Source organism: Bombina bombina, chromosome 11, assembly GCF_027579735.1.
Source record: "Bombina bombina isolate aBomBom1 chromosome 11, aBomBom1.pri, whole genome shotgun sequence".
In the NCBI taxonomy this organism is placed as follows: domain Eukaryota; kingdom Metazoa; phylum Chordata; class Amphibia; order Anura; family Bombinatoridae; genus Bombina; species Bombina bombina.
The window spans coordinates 135,079,398-135,097,998 of record NC_069509.1 but is presented as its reverse complement, the minus strand read 5'-3'; the positions used below and the strand labels follow the sequence as shown (position 1 = coordinate 135,097,998).

The window sequence follows — 18,601 nt, the reverse complement described above, 5'->3', positions numbered from 1 at the left end:
CTCTTGCCTCCAGGATTAAACAAAAAATTCTCACTCTGACATACAAAGTCCTCAACTGCACTGCTCCCCCATATATCTCAGACCTTGTTTCCAGATACTCTCCCTCCCGTCCCCTTCGCTCTGCTCATGACCTCCTCCTCTCTTGTTACCTCCTCACACTCCCGTTTACATTATTTCTCCAGACTGGCTCCCATCTTGTGGAACTCTCTGCCTCGTTCCACAAGACTCTCCCCTAGTTTTGAAAACTTTAAGTGCTCCCTAAAGACTCTACTGTTCAGGGATAAATACAACTTACACTAACCTTTCTTTATACCGTTTCCTCTCCTGCATTGCTATCCCCTTGAACCCCCTTAGCATGTAAGCCTGAGAGGCATGCTGTTTGTAGATCACCTTCTTTAGAGCTGACTACAACAGTAAGACACTTGGCAGGACCCTCTACCCGTCTAATCCCTATAAATGTTTCCTTGTATTGTGCCTTTGTTTATAGCGCTGCAGAATCTGTTGGCGATCTACAAATAACCGATAATAATAATAAGTGCAGAACACTGTTATATTCCACACAGCCATTGGCTGCACACTCTAGTGACCTATTTGTAACTGTTCCTAATTGGCCACAGCAGAGAAGGTAACCTAAGTTACAACATGGCAGCTCCCCTTGTTTTATAGACACTAAAACTTTACACTTGTTTTGTCAATATTTAAACAGCTAATGAAACTTTAAAAAATACATCTTCATATTATTCTCAGACTAATCTTTTCTTTGAATGCATCATTCTATCTAGCATTTATTTAGTGTTTAATGTCCCTTTAAGCTGCAAATAGCCTCCTGCACCTCTTTCTATATCATGCAGCAGGAACAGTAAAAAAAAGTTGTTTTAAAGTAACTGTTTCTGGCCACTTTGAAATGGCTGTCAAGCTCCACCCACTGATGACATTAGGATCTGGGCTGCATCTAGGCACTCTGCTGAATAGCATTGACAGTCTGTTGAATCCAATTAGTGAGTATTTTGTTACTAGTGAAGCCTGTTATGCAGCCCAGATTGTGATGTCATCAGTGGACAGAGCTTGGCAGCCATTTTAATGTGTCCAGAAACAGTAGTCATTTTAAAATAACTTTTTACCATTCCTGCTGCATGATATAGAAAGGGGTGCAGGAGGATATTTACAGCGTAATATAAAGTAAGACTTTAACCTTTAAACGCCGTTGCAGCATTCTATTCCATCCTAACCGTGCCGGGCTTTAGCCAACGGCACTTCCTGGATGGGATCGCAGCCTGGGGAGCGTGTCTAGCTTCATAGGGACGCCCCCCTGACCCGATCCCATCATTGAAATCTCGCGATCACATGCACAATCGTGGGATTTCAATTTGTCTACTTTGGAACGTTGTTCCGAGGTAGACAAGTTAACCCGGTCATTAAAGGATTAAGATGACTAAGGGGTAGACTGTCCCTTTAAGATATTGCAAGTTTAGTGAGTAGTTACTTACCTGGTGCTTGTGTTCCTAAATTAGACCTACCCCCTATTATTCATCATCCACTGTAAAGCAGTAAATATTTATTGAGACCCATATATATACATTCTTGGCCATAACATTACTCACACAAATACATATCACATTCTTGGTTTTAAAATAAATATTGTATAATATAATACAATGAGTATTTAATATGGAGTTCACAGCAGAATGTAATAAATCACTAACATACAATGCATTAGTGCAATATAAATTCCCTTCATCTCTGTCACATAAAGTGTCTTTTCATTTATTGTTAGTGGTAGAAGATTAGCCAGACTAGTGGCTGATTGGTTGATTAGTAGTGAGTCTGTAATAAAAGTGATATTTAAGTAATTTTAGTCATCCTCATCACTTGATATGGCTTCAATGACATCCATGTTTCTAATCCGTAGAGAGTCATAGTTCGGAGGTGGGGTGCCTGGTACAGGCATGTTTATGTGGTCCAAATCCTCATGATGGAAGCCAAGATTGGTATGAGCCTCAACAAGCTCAGACACAGTTGGTGGCGGATCTGAGTATTGTGGGCGTCTCCTCCTTTGCTTCCTGTCTTTGTTCCAGGCAAGAAACTTAAGACAAGTGATCCAAATGCAGTCTATGATGATCTCTCCAAACTCTACAATACAAAGTACAGAACCACCCATCCAGAAGCCGAACTGACCGCCCAAATTTGAGAGTAGCCAAACCACCTGCAAACAAGGGATAACTGTAAGAATTCTGCACTCAGCCTTCACGTTTATGCAATTTTTAATAGAATGAAAAAAGGATCAATTATAGAAAACAATTGTATGGGAACACAAAAGAACTTAGTATTAATTAATCTAGTTTCACACCAAGAAGATTTTTATATCAGGGTTAGGAGCATAAATCTGATTGCAATGACAAGTATAAATGCTCTCCTGTCCATCACAATCTTTTAGAAAACCTTCTAAAAATCTGATATTTTTCTGCTTAATTCAACAGTGAAGTCTGTAGAGATTTTTTTAAAGTAATGTTGTTGACCTCAATGTGTCTAAGGCACCAGTCCTCCAATATAATATATCTGTGTATTTTGTTTTTTAACCCAAATGGAGATATATATATATATATATATATATGTATGTATCATGTGATACTTTGCTATAGTACTGCATGATGTATATATACATCCTAGCTGGAGTTCCTGAGCTCCAGACATCTGCCTGCATATGGAACTGGAGCATGATTGCGTGCTCCAGTTCCACATGAAAGCAGATGCCAGATTGTTACAGAAAGTAACAATGTGTGCATCACCGTCTGTAACAATCATCAGCTGGTGCCGGCAGGAGGTATGGGAGGGATAGTCTGAGGTGGGTGGGCGGTGCAGCAGTGGAGGGAGTGAGATGGGCTCTACACTGCAGGGGGAAAAAGAAGTTAGAGGGAGGGATGGGGAGCTGCACTACAGAAAAAAGGTGGGGAGGGGGGCCCTAGCTAATGAACGCCGGAGTTGGGGGGCCACTACACTACTGAAAACTAAATTATATATATATTTATTTATTTATAGGTACTAGCAGACAGCTGCCAGTACTAAAGATGGCCATGTCTACTATTTCTAAAAAAAAAAAGGGGGGGATCCCAGAAAAGCTTTTACAATGATTTTTGCCTTGATTGGTATCTAAATAATTTCAGTGAGAAACCTAAAGTTTGTGAAAAAGCTAAAAAAATTTTTTAGATAATCACATTTGGTGGTGAAATAGTGGCATGAAATATACTAAAAAATGGGCCTAGATCAATAACTTGGGTTTGTCTACTTAACAAATTATATCTTTTTGACAGATAAATAAAAAAAAAAGCAATGCTCTCTTTCTGTTTAAGTGGAGCGATGCCCAAAAAACAAAGAATTTTTAGCATTTTTTTTTTTTAGCATTAAGTTCTTCTCTGAAATTCCCGGTAGCAAAGAGGTGCACATAATGAAAAGAACCTGTCCCAATGCAATCGCCACTTGCGATTATGTTACTTAGTGAGATTAAGGACTGCACAAGAGCAGGGCCTGTCAATCATGCTGATCTTGTTTGGGGTGATTTCTCAGAAGTAGGAGCATAGCCTGCACTACGTTGTGCCAGAAGCTGTGAAAACAGCTTGATAAATTCTCATTTTAAAGGGGACAAAAGTCAAAATTAAACTTGCATTATTTAGATAGAGCATGCAGTTTTAACAAACTTTACAATTAACTTATGTCTTCAATTTCTGTTCAGTTATTTTATATGCACACATTCTGAGACAGCAGCTCCTACTGAGCATGTGCAAGAGATTATAGTGTATATGTATACGAGTTTGTAATTGGCTGATGGGTGTCACATGACTGCACAGAAACTAAAACAATCTGAAATTTTTTAGAAAAAAACTACTGATATTATGAAGTTTGGAATAAGTGCTGTCTTATTATTATATTATTTAGGGTACATTTGTGGATTATGCTATTCTAATGTGTCTAATTGTCATTTAAGAGTGTTTAAAATATAAATGAACTTACCTTACACAAAACACTACTGAAGTTATTTTTCTGAAAACAAGCTGGTGTTTTGTTTTAACATAAATATGTTCATTTACATCTCTTATTTTCATTATGTGCACTAGAATATTGGAAAAGTTTATCCTTCAACTATGTATTTATGCATCCTAAAATTAATTCCTTCCAGTTCCAATTTCTAAAGTAACAGCACAAGGAATTACATTTCATATTAATGGCTAAGCAATTCTCCACCTTCTTGGAAGAATCAAAGCCCCTTTACAGGCGTACCTCAGAGATGTTGCGGGTTTTGGTTCTAAACCACCGCAATAAAGCGGATATAGCAATAAAATAAAAGTCACACAACAAAGGATACCAAGAAAACAAAACAAATTAGATAATAGATCATACAATGTTAAACAACTTTCTAATTCACTTATATTATCTAATTTGCTTTGTTCTTTTGGTATCCTTTGTTGAAGGATCAGCAATGCACTACTGGGAGCTAGCTTTGCAGCTCCTGAATCTACCTAGATATTCCTTTTCAACAAAGCATAGCAAGAGAGCGCAACAATTAAGATAATAGAAGTAAATTGGAAAGTTGTTTAAAAGTATATTCTCTATCTGAATCGTGAAAGAAAAAAATTTAGTTTCATCTCCCTTTAGTGTTTAAGGATACTGTTCCCATATATTCTTAAAATAACAGAGGATTGGAGAAACAGCTATTTCTGCAGTGCCTGCTTCTGATAAACATTTTTGTGGATCCTAATGCAGAAGTCCTTTCTGAATTTGAGAACTCCAATATACCTCACTCTTCTGATGTTGGGGAGCCTAATCCTGTAGACACAGACATTTGTAAAGAGCCCTTTTCCCTATGTATACTTTGCAGTTTATAGATGCGCATACCTAGGCTACTTATATAGGTATTAGGGACCCATGAGGTTAAAAGGGGAACATCACTATTTTGTGGGTGGAGCCTTGTTGGGAGAGGACAGGGTCAAGGATGGATAGTGTACAGGATCTTGGAGGTGTCTGGTTAGTTTATGGACGTGGCTAAGGGAAATTCTGCAAATAGGGACTAATGTCTGTCTCAGAAGGACAGTGGGACAGAATTAGGGACACTTATGAGGTCTCTGGATACCCTCCACAAGTATGAGACAGATTCTTCTACATCAGCTGATAGCTGATACACATCAGAGCATTTACCAAAGCTGTCAATTTCACCAACCTTGTCAGAGGCATCACTGAACAGTGAAACAAATAAGTAGCCATAACCCATTCCTGATAAAATATTTTAGTTATATCAGTTGATGACTATGAGGATCACCCAACTAAGGTTAATATTGGCACTACATGACCTATTGATATTATAGATAAGTATGGTATCAGACAGGAAAATAAGGATGATTATACAACTGAAAGGTTGGTCTTTGAGTTTCTGCGTATCCTGCTTAAAGGAGAACAGATATTTGCAGGTATTATGCAAAATATTAACATATGATTAATTGATGTTTGTCTGTGACACGTTCATGAACACTCATTCCCTTTCAAATAAAACTACGGTTCTGTCAGATAAGGGTAGGAAGGTCTCATGGCTACAAGTTGGTCAGTAGCCAACTATTCAAAACACAGCAGCGAGGTCACTGCTAGAGTCTAGGTAACCAAATTAAATTAAATAATTAAATGCTGACCTGAAGCTTCAATCATCGTAGAATTAATTAGAAGTTCCAGAAGGGTCATCTTTGCCAATCTATGAATCGAATACATTTTTACACAATAAATGTAACATTTCTCCATTTGAAAATGTTTATTCTCTCCATACTAGAGATAAGCAGTGTTAATGCATATTTTGCGGTTAGACAGGAAAACTACTTATCAGGGCTGGACTTCAAGGCCCTCAATAAATCTGAAAGATAATTATTTTTCTAAATGGGATCATTCCCTATGGTTCTACAAGCCTTAGGTTCAGGGACGAAACTACAGGGGGTGCAGAGGTCGCAGGTGCGACTGGGCCCCTGAGGGTGGGGGCCCAGCTTAAAGAAAAAAATTTTATTTATTTTTTTATATTTTTTTTTAAATAAAAAACGTTAACATACAACTGCCTGCACTGATATCATGTGAATGTGACATGACTACAGGGGTTAGTGTTTCTGTTATACCCATTGGTGTTTATGTGTGTGTATGGTGTGTGTGTATGTGACTGTGTGTGTATTGATGCATGTATGTGTGTGTGTGTGTGTGTATGTTTGTGGAACCAGCAAATTACAGACCTTGTTACTACAGCATGGGGGGGGGCAGGGGGTAAATAGTGTCACTATTCAGTACCACTATATACAGTATGGGGGGTGGACCATGTCACTGACTACTATGGTCACTTTATAAAGTACTGGGCGGGTAGGGTCAGGCCAGCCATCTCACCGGCAGATTACAGACTGTGTCACTAACTTACTATATACAGTACTGGTGGGTTAAACAGTGTCACTATATACAGTAATAGGGGGTCAGACCATCTCACAGACTGTGGGAACAGGGTATCTCCTTTTGCAGACATGTAATCTGATTCACATTTTTTTTCTGTGTTAAATGTAAAAAAAAAAAAAAAAAAAAAAAGTATTAAATTCACCTTTTTTTGGAGGGGGGAGGGGTGGGGGGCCCCTTCTTAGATTCTTGCACCTGGGCCCTGTGGTTTCTAGTTACACCATTACTTAGGTTTAACCAGTTTGCTCTGCATGGTTGTATCAGTCTTGGAATCAGTGTATGAATTTGATAGAACTAGAAGATGCATACAAACATATCCAACTCAAGTCTCCTTACCACAAACCCCTACATTTCTATTTTAAAAACTCATATTTTCAGTCTGTTTTTTTTTTTTAACATTTTACAAATGTCATAGCAACAATTATGGGTCAGAGCTTTCCCATGGTTTTGACACATTGTTATACTCAACATATGATGAAGATCATTAAAGACCTTAGATGACTCATCAGCCTCTGTGACAATGTACTAGTACCTCTCAATTTCCTCATCAATCTTCTAGGATATCATTGGTAAACATTTTGCTGACAAAAAAGATAGTTGTATAGTGACAAAAATCCTTACAGAGAATATTTTGATTCATGACTGCCAGTATAGATATTATTTTTGAATGATTCCTTTGCATTTTTGGACCAGAGTTTTTCATAATGAACATGATCATTTTTTTCTGACCATGTGAATCCTTCATTGTTTGCTCTGTACACCTGGACAAACCTCCTGAAGGGTTTCAGCCTCTATCATACGCATGGTTAATGATAACAAGAGCCTAGTATGGCCAGATGGAGCAGTGGTGTTGGATCAGCTAAGGACCCAAGTCAAAGGGTCAGATCAGGAATCCATATAATACTGGTGGAGGTAGACCTAGATTTAAACAACGCAATTGCAGTGGCATATATAAAATATCAAGGAGTCTCTTGCATCACTGTTTGGGAGTGTCTGGGATACTGCCATTGGACCCCCCCCCCCCAAAAAAAAAAACAAAAAAAAAACTATGCACATATTTCACACACAGAGAAATTGAGAGCGATATTTTAAGTTGCCAGTGTGTGCATCCAGAAGAATGGTCTACATATGACATTATTTTAAAAGATAAATGGTAAATATAGGGGATGGTACTAAAACATTACAAACTCATTTAAAGGTAAGGATGTATTGTACCAAGAGCAGGAGTCCTCAAGCAACCTTTGTAGTAAACATGGTCATCTCAAAGGAATTTAAACTGGCATGTGTGTTTCTTCCAAGAGTAAAGCTACCATGAGTCATTTAGAAAATCAAGTGTTGCAGGCAGTAATGATATGACCACACAGAACATAGTTGTCTTTAGGCGATATTCCTTTACCGATGAACAAGGCTTGTCTGATATCATGGTTGCTGCATCTTTAATGTTCCAGAGACCAGCAATGCTGATGAACGTCAGCAATGCCAACATTTTATGATAGAATGTGAATAATTCTGTCAGGATGAAGCCAGAAGCACCACAGAGTGACAACCCTTATACATTCCATAGATATTGGATTTTCCCTTAGAAGTGGTTTACAAGAGCCTCTTCACTAGTTAAAGGGACGAAGTACTCAAAACTTTTCTATCATCTATATGAAAGAGCAGCATTTAAAGGGACAGTCAAGTCCAAAAAAAAACTTTCATGATTTAAATAGGGCATGTAATTTTAAACAACTTTCCAAATTACTTTTATCATCAAATTTGCTTTGCTCTTTTGGTATTCCTAGTTGGAAGCTAAACCTAGGAGGTTCATATGCTAATTTCTTAGACCTTGAAGGCCGCCTCTAAACTGAAAGCAATTTGACAGCTTTATACCACTAAAGGGCGTTAGTTCATGTGTTTCATATAGATAACATTGAGCTCACGCACGGGAGTGAGCACTGATTGGCTAAAATGCAAGTCTGTCAAAATATCAAATAAGGAGGCAGTTTGCAGAGGTTTAGATACAAGGTAATCACAGAGGTAAAAAGTATATTATTATAACTGTGTTGGTTATGCAACTGGGGAATGGGTAATAAAGGGATTATCTAACTTTTTTAACAACAAAAATTCTGGTGTTGACTGTCCCTTTAAACATGATTACATTTTCCTTGAAAAATATGAAGTAAAAGATATTTAAATTTCAATGTAAGCTAATACACCAGCTCAGGGCTGTCCTTTGGATAGGGAGAGAGAGGCCTTCGCCTTTTGGGGGGCCCCGCACTGTCTGGGGTGAGGTTATGAGAAGGTGCAATGTACATCCTGTATTTAGTTTATAAAGAAGTGTTTATGGTATCAGGAGGTTAATACATAGTGTTATTCTTTATATAGGTAACACTGAATGTTAGGACTGGGGTGGGCCATACAGGAAGCAGAGCATATGCGGGAGGGAAATAAGAGTGGTGGGCTGTGGGGTCCCACAAATTTGACTTGCTCAGGGCCCTGCAAATGCTAAGGGTGTCCCTGCGCCAGCTCTGTACTTCCTACTAATAGTCATTGGCTTATACATATTTTCTACTTGTAACCAGAAAATACCTATCAACCAATAAACATTAACAGGAAGTGCCAATTAGCCAATGAGCTTTAGTAGGAAGAACACACCTAATACTACTGTTTTTCAATTTAGTTTACAAGCTTTTCTTAAAGGGACATGGAACTCAACTATTTTCTTTCATGATTCAGATGGAAAATACAATTTTAAACAACATACCAATTTACTTCTAGTATCTCATTTGCTTAATTCTTTAGTTATTCTTTGTTGAAGAAATAGCCATGCATATGGGTGAGCCAATAACACGAGACATCTTTGTGCAGCCACCTATCAGCAGCTCCTGAGCCTATTTAGATATGCTTTTCAACAAAGGATATTAAGAAAATGAAGTAAATTGTAATTTAACTATTTTTAAATCACATGTTCTCTAGGAATCATGAAAGAAAAAAATAGGTTTTATATTCCTTTAAAAATTGACAATGAAACTAATCTTTCAGTATCTTTTTTGCAGCAAGACTTGATCATAACTTGGGGTTGAGGACATTACTGCACCACCCTTTTTTTTTCTTCTTTTTTTTTGGTACGGGACGTGAAATACAATTTTTATTTCATTATTCACATAGAGAATACAAGTTTAAAAAAGTTTCCAATTTACTTCTATTATCAAATTTGCTTCATTCTCATTATATTCTTTGTTGAAGAGATATCCAAGTAGGTAGCGTGCACGTGCCTGAAGAACTGCATGACAGGAAATAGTGCTGCGCTCTAGTGCTCCTGCTAACGTATAACATATTTGCTGCAGACACATGCACACTCCTGAGCTTATCAAGCCCCCCTTTATTTCTTCATGACATTAAGCGTCGGTATTCAGAGCTTAGTATGGAATTCAACAGCCATCACAAATGTGAGAGAGGAAAACACAAAGATTTTACTTACCAATAAATCCCCTTCTCTACATTCTGTATAACACATTAATGCCCATTAAAGGTCTAGCTATGCCCTGTTTTATATCTCTGTTTAAACCTGTGCTATGGGTTGGTCCACATAAAATAGGTTAGAGCAGTGGTTCTCAACCAAAGTGACGTCAAGGCCCGGTAAATTTTAGCTGGACATGTCCAGGGCCCGGTAGTTTTATTTTTATATATATATATATATATATTATATATATATATATATATATATATATATATATATATATATATAGTAAGCAGCAGGGATTTGCCCTATCAGTAACTAAGCAGTTCAATGTGGGTTTAGTGGGTTTAGTGGGGGCCCTGGAGTGTGGGGGTCCTGCCGATGGTCTGTCGCTGTGAGGGACATGGAGTGTGAGGTCTGGCCCTGGAGGTTGGGGGCCCTTTCTTTGGCCCTTAATGTTGGGGGTCCTGGCTCTGGAGGTTGATGGGCCTGTTGGGGTTAGGGCAGGGAGGCTACCATGTTCTTTTGCATAAATTTGAATACATTTGGGTCAGTGTGAGACAGTTTTCCTGGGGCCTTGATTGGTCTCAGTCTGCCCCTTGTGTGCAGTGGGGTAAGAGTGTGCAGTGGGGGCATGACAGGTCAGGGCCCACCAGCAGGGCTATCACGGCCCGGTACTGGGCCACGGCCCGGCTGTTGAGAAATAAGGGGTTAGAGGATAATGCAGGGAAAAGGTAATGGTAAACTTTTTATCCATTTTAATACATTTAGATTTATGTGCTATAACTCTAAAATAAAATGTGATGAGATGAAACTATCTTTTCTTTTGCTTTCTTAGAATATATAAATAAATCTATTGATTATTACACAGTCTATATTTACAGCCATATGACTTGAGTTACACTTATACCCTGAGGACACTTACATTAGTAGCTGCTGACTCTCCAATACTGCGGTAGTTGAATTCTTGAAAGTAGATATTTAGCTTCAGGATACCTTTTCTAAGAGGAAAAAGAAGAATAATAACAACTGTCATTTTCTAAAACAGAGAGACAGTGGTAAGTTATATTCCACCACTTCACAAGCTAATTACTATCTTAAATCATTATGTCCTTACTAAGCACCCTCAGGCTTAAGTGTGCAACACTGTACCAACCAAAGTCACTTAGTCAGTGTGTAAAAGCAGAAAATCTGGAATGGTTGGTTTAGTTGGGAACAAACTTTTTTGAACTTTGACTTTCCTCATTACTAAAAACAGATTGAGATTGCTTTTTTTTTTTTAATTAAAGGGATACTAAACCCAATTTTGTTTCTTTCATGGTTCGGATAGGACATGTAATTTTAAGCAGCTTTCTAATTTACTTCTATTATCAATTTTTCTTCATTCTCTTGCTATCTTTATTTGAAAAAGCAGGAATAAAAGCTTTGGAGCTGGCCCATTTTAGGTTGAGAACCTGAGTTGCGCTTGCTGATTGGATGGCTAAATGCAGGCACCAATCAGCAAGCCCTATTCAGGGTACTGAACAAAAAATAGTCCGGCTCCAAAGCTTTCATTCCTGCCTTTTCAAATAAAGATCAGCAAGTGCAACCCAGGCGCTGAACTAAAAATGGGCCGGCTTCTAAGCTTACATTCTTGCTTTTCAAATAAAGATAGCAAAAAAAACAAAGAAAAATTGATAATCGGAATAAATTAGAAAGTTGCTTAAAATTGCATGCTCTATCCGAATAATGAAATAAAAATTTGGGTTCAGTATCCATTTAAAGGGTTAGTAAACACAGATTTTTTTTCTTATATGATTACAATAGAGCATGCAATTTTAAGCAACTGTCTAATTTACTTGTATTATAAATTTTTCATTGTTCTCTTGCTATCTTTATTTGAAAAGCAAGAATGTAAGCTTAGAAGCCAGCCCATTTTTAGTTCAGCGCCTGGGTTGCACTTGCTGATTGGTGACTAAATGTAGCCACCAATCAGCAAGCGCTATCCAGGGTGCTGAACCAAAAATGGGCCGTCTCCTATGCTTAGATTTCTGCTTTTTCAAATAGAGATAGCAAGAGAACGAAGAAAAATTGATAATAGGAGTAAATTAGAAAGTTGCTTAAAATTGCATGCTCTATCTGAATCATAAAAGAAAAAATGCCAATGCCTTACAATAATGACTGGGCAAATAATTGGCGGGAGGGGGGGGGGGACCCAAGATAACTAATTTAATTTGTTTTATACTTAATATATTCAAAAAAAGCATAATCCAGTCTAGATTTTATATGGAGATCCTATAAAACTGCTCACTGAAATGAAATAGCTTCTAGGTTTTCTATGCCTTTCACGGGTAGATCAGAAGAAAAATATACTGCGTTTTATAAATAAACAATAATAACGATAGAGGTTTTACCGATTAACTGTAATAGTTTCACTGCCATCTTTTTCATATGAAAGGACATGATAAATCCAGTCCTAAATGAGGAATGGAGTAAATTATTATTAGTACATTTCAAGGACAAATCCACCTTAAAATAACATAAAAGTCCATTATCTTCTATTTTCTTACACAAGTACTTCCTTGAAAAGTTATCAAAGGTTTTGTAAGAAGTTCTGTTGTTCACACGACCTGCTCAGCATACACCGTTAGGCTATTTACACAACCATATGCCAGTCATGCATGGCTGGAGTCCTGCCAATGACTCCATTGTTGACATTCCGAGCATGTGCTGTTGGTATGCAATCTGCACAAAACAAATTACAAAGCTAATGATAACTTTTCGCACATTCATTTTTTAAATGTGTGAATTGAACATTCACTTTTATGTCTCTTTGAATGGTTTGCTTAAAGGGACATTAAACCCAAAAAGATTATTTCATGATTTAGAAAGACAATGCAATTTTAAACCACTTTCTAATTTACTTCTATTATCTAATTTGCTTCATTCTCTTGATATGCTTTGCTGAAAAGCATATCTAGACAGGCTCAGTAGCTGCTGATTGGTCGCTGCACATAGATGCCTTGTGTGATTGGCTCACCCATGTGCATTTCTATTTATTTAACAAAGGATATCTAAAGAATGAAGCAAATTAGATAATAGAAGTAAATTGGAATGTTGTTTCAAATTGTATTCTCTATCCGAATCATGAAAGAAAAGTTTTGGGTTTAATGTCCCTTTAAGTGCTATAGCAAAGTTAACAATTTTAGAGCCATATTATAATTTTGAGAGAAATAGGATAACTTCCCTACAAATTACCCCACATCAAAAAAAGACCATGAAATCAACGTCACAAGTATAAGAAGAAATAAAAGAGAGTGCAGCATTACAACACCACCTTTAATAACCAAATAAAAACACACTCATAATATAAAACCTCAACAGTATGAGGTATTGTTGTAATAAACTCCTTGAATGCTATGGATACTGTCAGTTATGGAGAATGGTCCACCAGCTCGATGTTCTGGAGTAACAGCCTAAAAACAACTGCACCTTCGCTTGGTAGTTGTGAAAGGGCTCCCTCAGTCCTCCAACAAGGTGTCCTATAGACAGTATGGTTCACCCTGATATTGTGGCTAAACTATCTCCATGAGCCATCTGTCCTGCATAGGGAATCAGCAATTCACAACCAAGCCAGTTTTCAGGTTTAAAACAGAATGACATTTATTAAAGGCTAGATGCCTAGTATTTATACAGGTTTGACCCCCCCCCCCCAGATGGGGGTTGAAAGACTGTTGTACATTACATGGAGGGAACAAGCCCTTTGACATGATACAATAGAATTATATTACTTAAACACTTCAACCACAAGACACTCTTGGCCCTTCTTATCACTTAGGCGTTTTCTCTCTGGAGGTGATCAAACAATAGAATGCTTAGCACTAATTAAATTATAGCTGGAGCCAGCAACTTGTGTTTAGAAAATAGTTTCTTAAAGCTAAACACAGTTAACTCCTTCAGTCCTGACAGAAGGGTCTGTCACATAGCTCCCCCCTTGTGGAACACTCCGGCAGACCCGGCTTGACCCTTTTGCGGGTCAACCTGGGGATGACCGGACTAGGAGGTGGTAGGCATATCAGTTTGCCAGGATAATCCATCTGTATTCCCGTTATGAGAGAGAATTCCTGTCCATACAAACAAGGGTTCAACTTCCTCAGTGCCCAGACTAGGGCTAAACAGTCCTTCAAAATCCCATCAGCTTCTTTACGAGTTTTTTGTACCTGCTCTTTATAGGTATCCACAATCCCTTCATACTGACATAGGGTGCCCTTGAGTTGCTGCACCTCACTATGAGCCAGCGTCAGCTTCTCCTCAAGTGTCGCTAAGTTTGTCTTTAAGGTTTCATGTTCTACTCTCAAGCTGGTGTTTTCTGCAGTCTGTCGGTGCAGCTTGTCTAGCAGAGATTCCTGTTCTAAACGTGTTTTTTCCTCTGCACTCCTCTTCTCTCCCGCTAGCACTGTTACGTGATTATTTAATGTGACCATTTTATCCTCTACGTGACTCTTCTCCTTCATCAGCGCATTGTAACGGGACTTCCACGTATCAATAGCGGATAGAGATTTACTGAGCTCAGCATCCTGGGGCTTAGCAGCAGGTGGGTCAGTCTCTGCTGCACGGATCTGGGCACGGGTAGTCACAGGGTTAACATCAGCGGGACCCATAGGAGCGTAGGCAGAAACAAGGGGGGGTCAAGTTATTTCCAAGGAGAACATCAGCGGGTAAATCCTTCATGACCCCCACATTCACAGGTCTAGCGCCCACTCCCCAATCCAAATGTACCCTGGCAACAGGTAGGCGGAACACAGTGCCCCCTGCTACCCTCACAGCCACAGTGTCTCCTGTGTGCTGTTTCTCAGACACCAAGTTCTTTCGAAGCAAGGTCATGGTAGCACCAGTATCCCGTAGACCACTGACATCCTTCCCATTCACTTTAACCAGTTGCCGGTTATTCCGGTGGGCAGCTTGCACAAGGTCTGCCTCATGTAGGATGCCCCAGCATTCTTGTGCCTCTACGTAGCGGGCCGCAGGCTGAGGGTTACATGTGATTCCGCCGGCAGGTCTTCTCCAGGACTGTGCTTGGTTCGCTGCATTTAGGGGACACTCTTGTCTTTTGTGCCCTAGTTGCTTACATCCAAAGCACCGAATCGGTTGTGAGTAGCCCTGCGAATTGAACCGGGTTCTCTGAGGGTAGTTCGTGGCCGGAGGCCGTGTGGTATAGCAGTGTGCCGGGGTTTGGTTACTGGCAGCTGCTGGGGTGACTGGGGTCTGTACTCCACTCTAGCAGGGGGCTTAGTGGTAGCAGTGTCCAGTTTGCGGGCATCTGTATACTCATCTGCCAAGCGAGCCGCTTCATGCAGGGTGGAGGGTTTACGGTCCCGAACCCACTCTCGAACTCCTGCGGGTAACTTGTCGAAGCAATGTTCCAACAGGAATAGCTGCAGCACCTCTTCCCCAGATACGGCTTGGCACCCCGCTATCCAGTGAGCTGCTGTGCGGTGCACCTTACATGCCCACTCAAGGTAGGAATCTCCAGCTACTTTAACAGTGTCTCTGAACCGCCTCCGGTATGCCTCCGGTGTAACCGCATACCTGGAGAGCAGAGCCTCTTTTACAGTATTATAATCCCCGACTTCCTCATCTGGAATGGCCCGAAAAGCCTCACTGGCCCGGCCGGATAATTTTCCGGATAATATCGTGACCCAGTCCTCTGCGGGTACCTTGTGTAGTGCACATTGCCTCTCAAAATCCGCAAGGTACCCATCAATCTCTCCTTCTGTTTCCAGGAAGTTTTTAAAAGCTGCAAAATTTACTTTTCCCTTTTCCCCTGGGTTTGCTGTGATTTGGGCTGCTGAAGCGCCGCTTTGGCGAAGTAGGTTGGCCTCCACAGCTGCTATGACCCAGACGATAATTTCCGCAGATGGGTTGGGGCCATAATATGCCAGTCTTATTTTAACCGCCCGATCAAAGCTTGCTTCTTCAGGGGTTCTGTCTGATATGCTGGGCCCATTGGTTCCTTCTGTCCCTGGTACTCTTTCCATCTTAGTCAGTATTGTAATAATTCCCCTCTTCCTGAGGTTACTGGCTTGTGTAGTTGCTCTTCTGGGCGATAAGGTTCATTCCGTCGCTTGCCACCAATTGTTACGGTACCAACAGGATACCAAGGGTTAACACCAGATGAATAATGTCCTGCATAGGGAATCGGCAATTCACAACCAAGCCAGTTTTCAGGTTTAAAACAGAATGACATTTATTAAAGGCTAGATGCCTAGTATTTATACAGGTTTGACCCCCCCCCCCCCAGATGGGGGTTGAAAGACTGTTGTACATTACATGGAGGGAACAAGCCCTTTGACATGATACAATAGAATTATATTACTTAAACACTTCAACCACAAGACACTCTTGGCCCTTCTTATCACTTAGGCGTTTTCTCTCTGGAGGTGATCAAACAATAGAATGCTTAGCACTAATTAAATTATAGCTGGAGCCAGCAACTTGTGTTTAGAAAATAGTTTCTTAAAGCTAAACACAGTTAACTCCTTCAGTCCTGACAGAAGGGTCTGTCACACATTTCTTTGGGGATCTCCTTTGTCAGAGGGAAGGAACTCTTTCATGACTACCGAGACTTTGTTTTACATTGTGTGTGTGTTTTTATTCTGTTATTAAATGTGGTGTTTTAATACTACACTTATACCCCCCATGTGTGCTCTTTTGTTTCTTCTGTGTGACCTATTTCACTGTTGCTACCCATAATACCTTCTTTATAAAATCCCTATTTAGTGTTTTCATCTGTTCATAAAGTTGCAAAGTAAAACAATAAATAGTAAGGCACTGTATTAGTAATATATGTATGCATTAGTAATATGTATAAACCACAATGCATTCTGAGTTCAAACTATCAAGACACTATCTTTGTATTACAGAACAGTAGAATCATGACATGCATGCACTCTCAAGTGATTACAACTTAGTTCAAGACTTTATTGCAAAACATTAAAATCACTTCCAAGTAATAACTACATGCTATGTAGACCTACAGTATCACTGCACTGATGCATTCTTACAGCTTTGCAGGCACTTTCTCAAACAACAGTATGTAAATAAGTAATATGACCATACAATATAATATATGGCCAAAAGTATGTAGACAACCCTAATGAAAGTTCATAAAATTCAGCACACAGCCACAAAATCTCTATAGACAAACATTAGCAGTACAAAGAGCTTAGTGACTTTCAACGTGGTACCACAAAGTTGGATCCATTTAGATATGGTTTGACCAGTTTGGTGGAAAGGAACTCAAGTTGCCGAACTTCAACCCCACTGAACACCCTTGGGATGAACTGGAACATCAGTTGTGAGCCAGACCTTCTCGTTCAACATCAAGGCCTGACCTCACAAATGTTCTTTTGGCTGAACGGCAGAAATTCCCACAAACACACCAAAAACTCTTGTGGAAAGTCTTCCCATAAGGGTGATGGATGTTATAGCTGCAAAGTGGAGGGGCAACTCTATATTAAAGCCCATGTTTTTGTTTTGTTTTTTAGCAACATGATGTCCAACAAGAGAATAAAGGTGTGATGGTCAGGTGTCCATATACTTTTGGCTATTTAGTGTATCTATCCATTTTATTATTATTGTATAAGAAAATACAACAGAGCAAATTTAGATTGTTTTTAAATGAAAGTTACATAATACATCTATATTCTTTGTGCACTAACATATATAGCATCTTTTATTATAAGAGAGACCAGTGGACTTACCTCTGCCCCTGCTGATGGCCAGTCTGCCAAAGAAATTGCCATTTTATATTGTGTATCACTGTTGGAAGAGAGAATTAGTTGTTATATTTGATTGAAGAAAGGTCTCCCTATTTAGCAAAGTATTCTATAGTATCCATGTTCTAGCTTACAGGATATGATCTTGATAATATATATATAAGCAAATTCCGGTCACCAAGCACTCACGTTATGCATAAATTGCCTAGGTGCAGTACATATAAGTTTTTCTGCTTATATATATATATATATATAAAATACACAGTATATATATCTATATATATGGATAATTGAACAAATCAGCACTACTAGTAAAATATTCAATAGTCATTCACAACTCATGTTCTCAAAAAGAGATACATCTGTCAGGTGCACGGTAGTGGTGAATGATTAAAATATTGAATTAAAGGAAAAAGACCACTATTGTCCAGCACTAGACTATTATAACATAAATAAGAAAAAATCCCAAGGGGAGAAAGCAAGAGGACTATATGGGACTAGCAAGCTGAACAGAGACCACCTTTCAAATAGTAACAATTTATATTGATAATGGGCAACATTGTAACAATTTGAATCTATAGGGCAAAAATGAATACAACATTGTCCATAGGTACATCTGTTGAACACCAGTACGAGTTGCAGTTCATCAATTCACCTCCCAGAACTTTGCAAACAGCGGGATTCGAATCCCATTCACAGAGTAAACTACTACTATTCCTAAATATCTTCTCAGAGGATATAGTAATTTGAAAGTTGTGTTGGAAACTTATATTTGGTATTTGTAATCCACAGGTAGCATAGTATGCATTAGATCAATATTGCAGACAACATCCCTGTATGTTATGTATAACACAAGCAGTCAATCACACCCTCTGACTTTCAGACTATAAGATATCCTCAGTTGCAGCTTCTTTTGCCCTATAGATTCAAATTGTTACAGTGT

General features: G+C 39.0%; 1 protein-coding gene across 1 annotated transcript in view; it reads right to left on the bottom strand.

Annotated features, from left to right (window-relative positions):
• Positions 1 to 1,540: 1,540 nt before the first annotated feature.
• The window catches only part of SCNN1B (sodium channel epithelial 1 subunit beta), a 157,084-nt gene continuing 140,023 nt past the window's right edge, over positions 1,541 to 18,601 (bottom strand). The window contains exons 10-13 of the mRNA XM_053695230.1: positions 17,644 to 17,701; positions 12,295 to 12,356; positions 10,827 to 10,902; positions 1,541 to 2,203 (exon numbers count right to left, since the gene is read on the bottom strand). Coding sequence (XP_053551205.1) covers positions 1,853 to 2,203; positions 10,827 to 10,902; positions 12,295 to 12,356; positions 17,644 to 17,701 — 547 coding nt within the window. The 3' untranslated portion in view covers positions 1,541 to 1,852. The remainder of the gene's footprint in view (positions 2,204 to 10,826; positions 10,903 to 12,294; positions 12,357 to 17,643; positions 17,702 to 18,601) is intronic.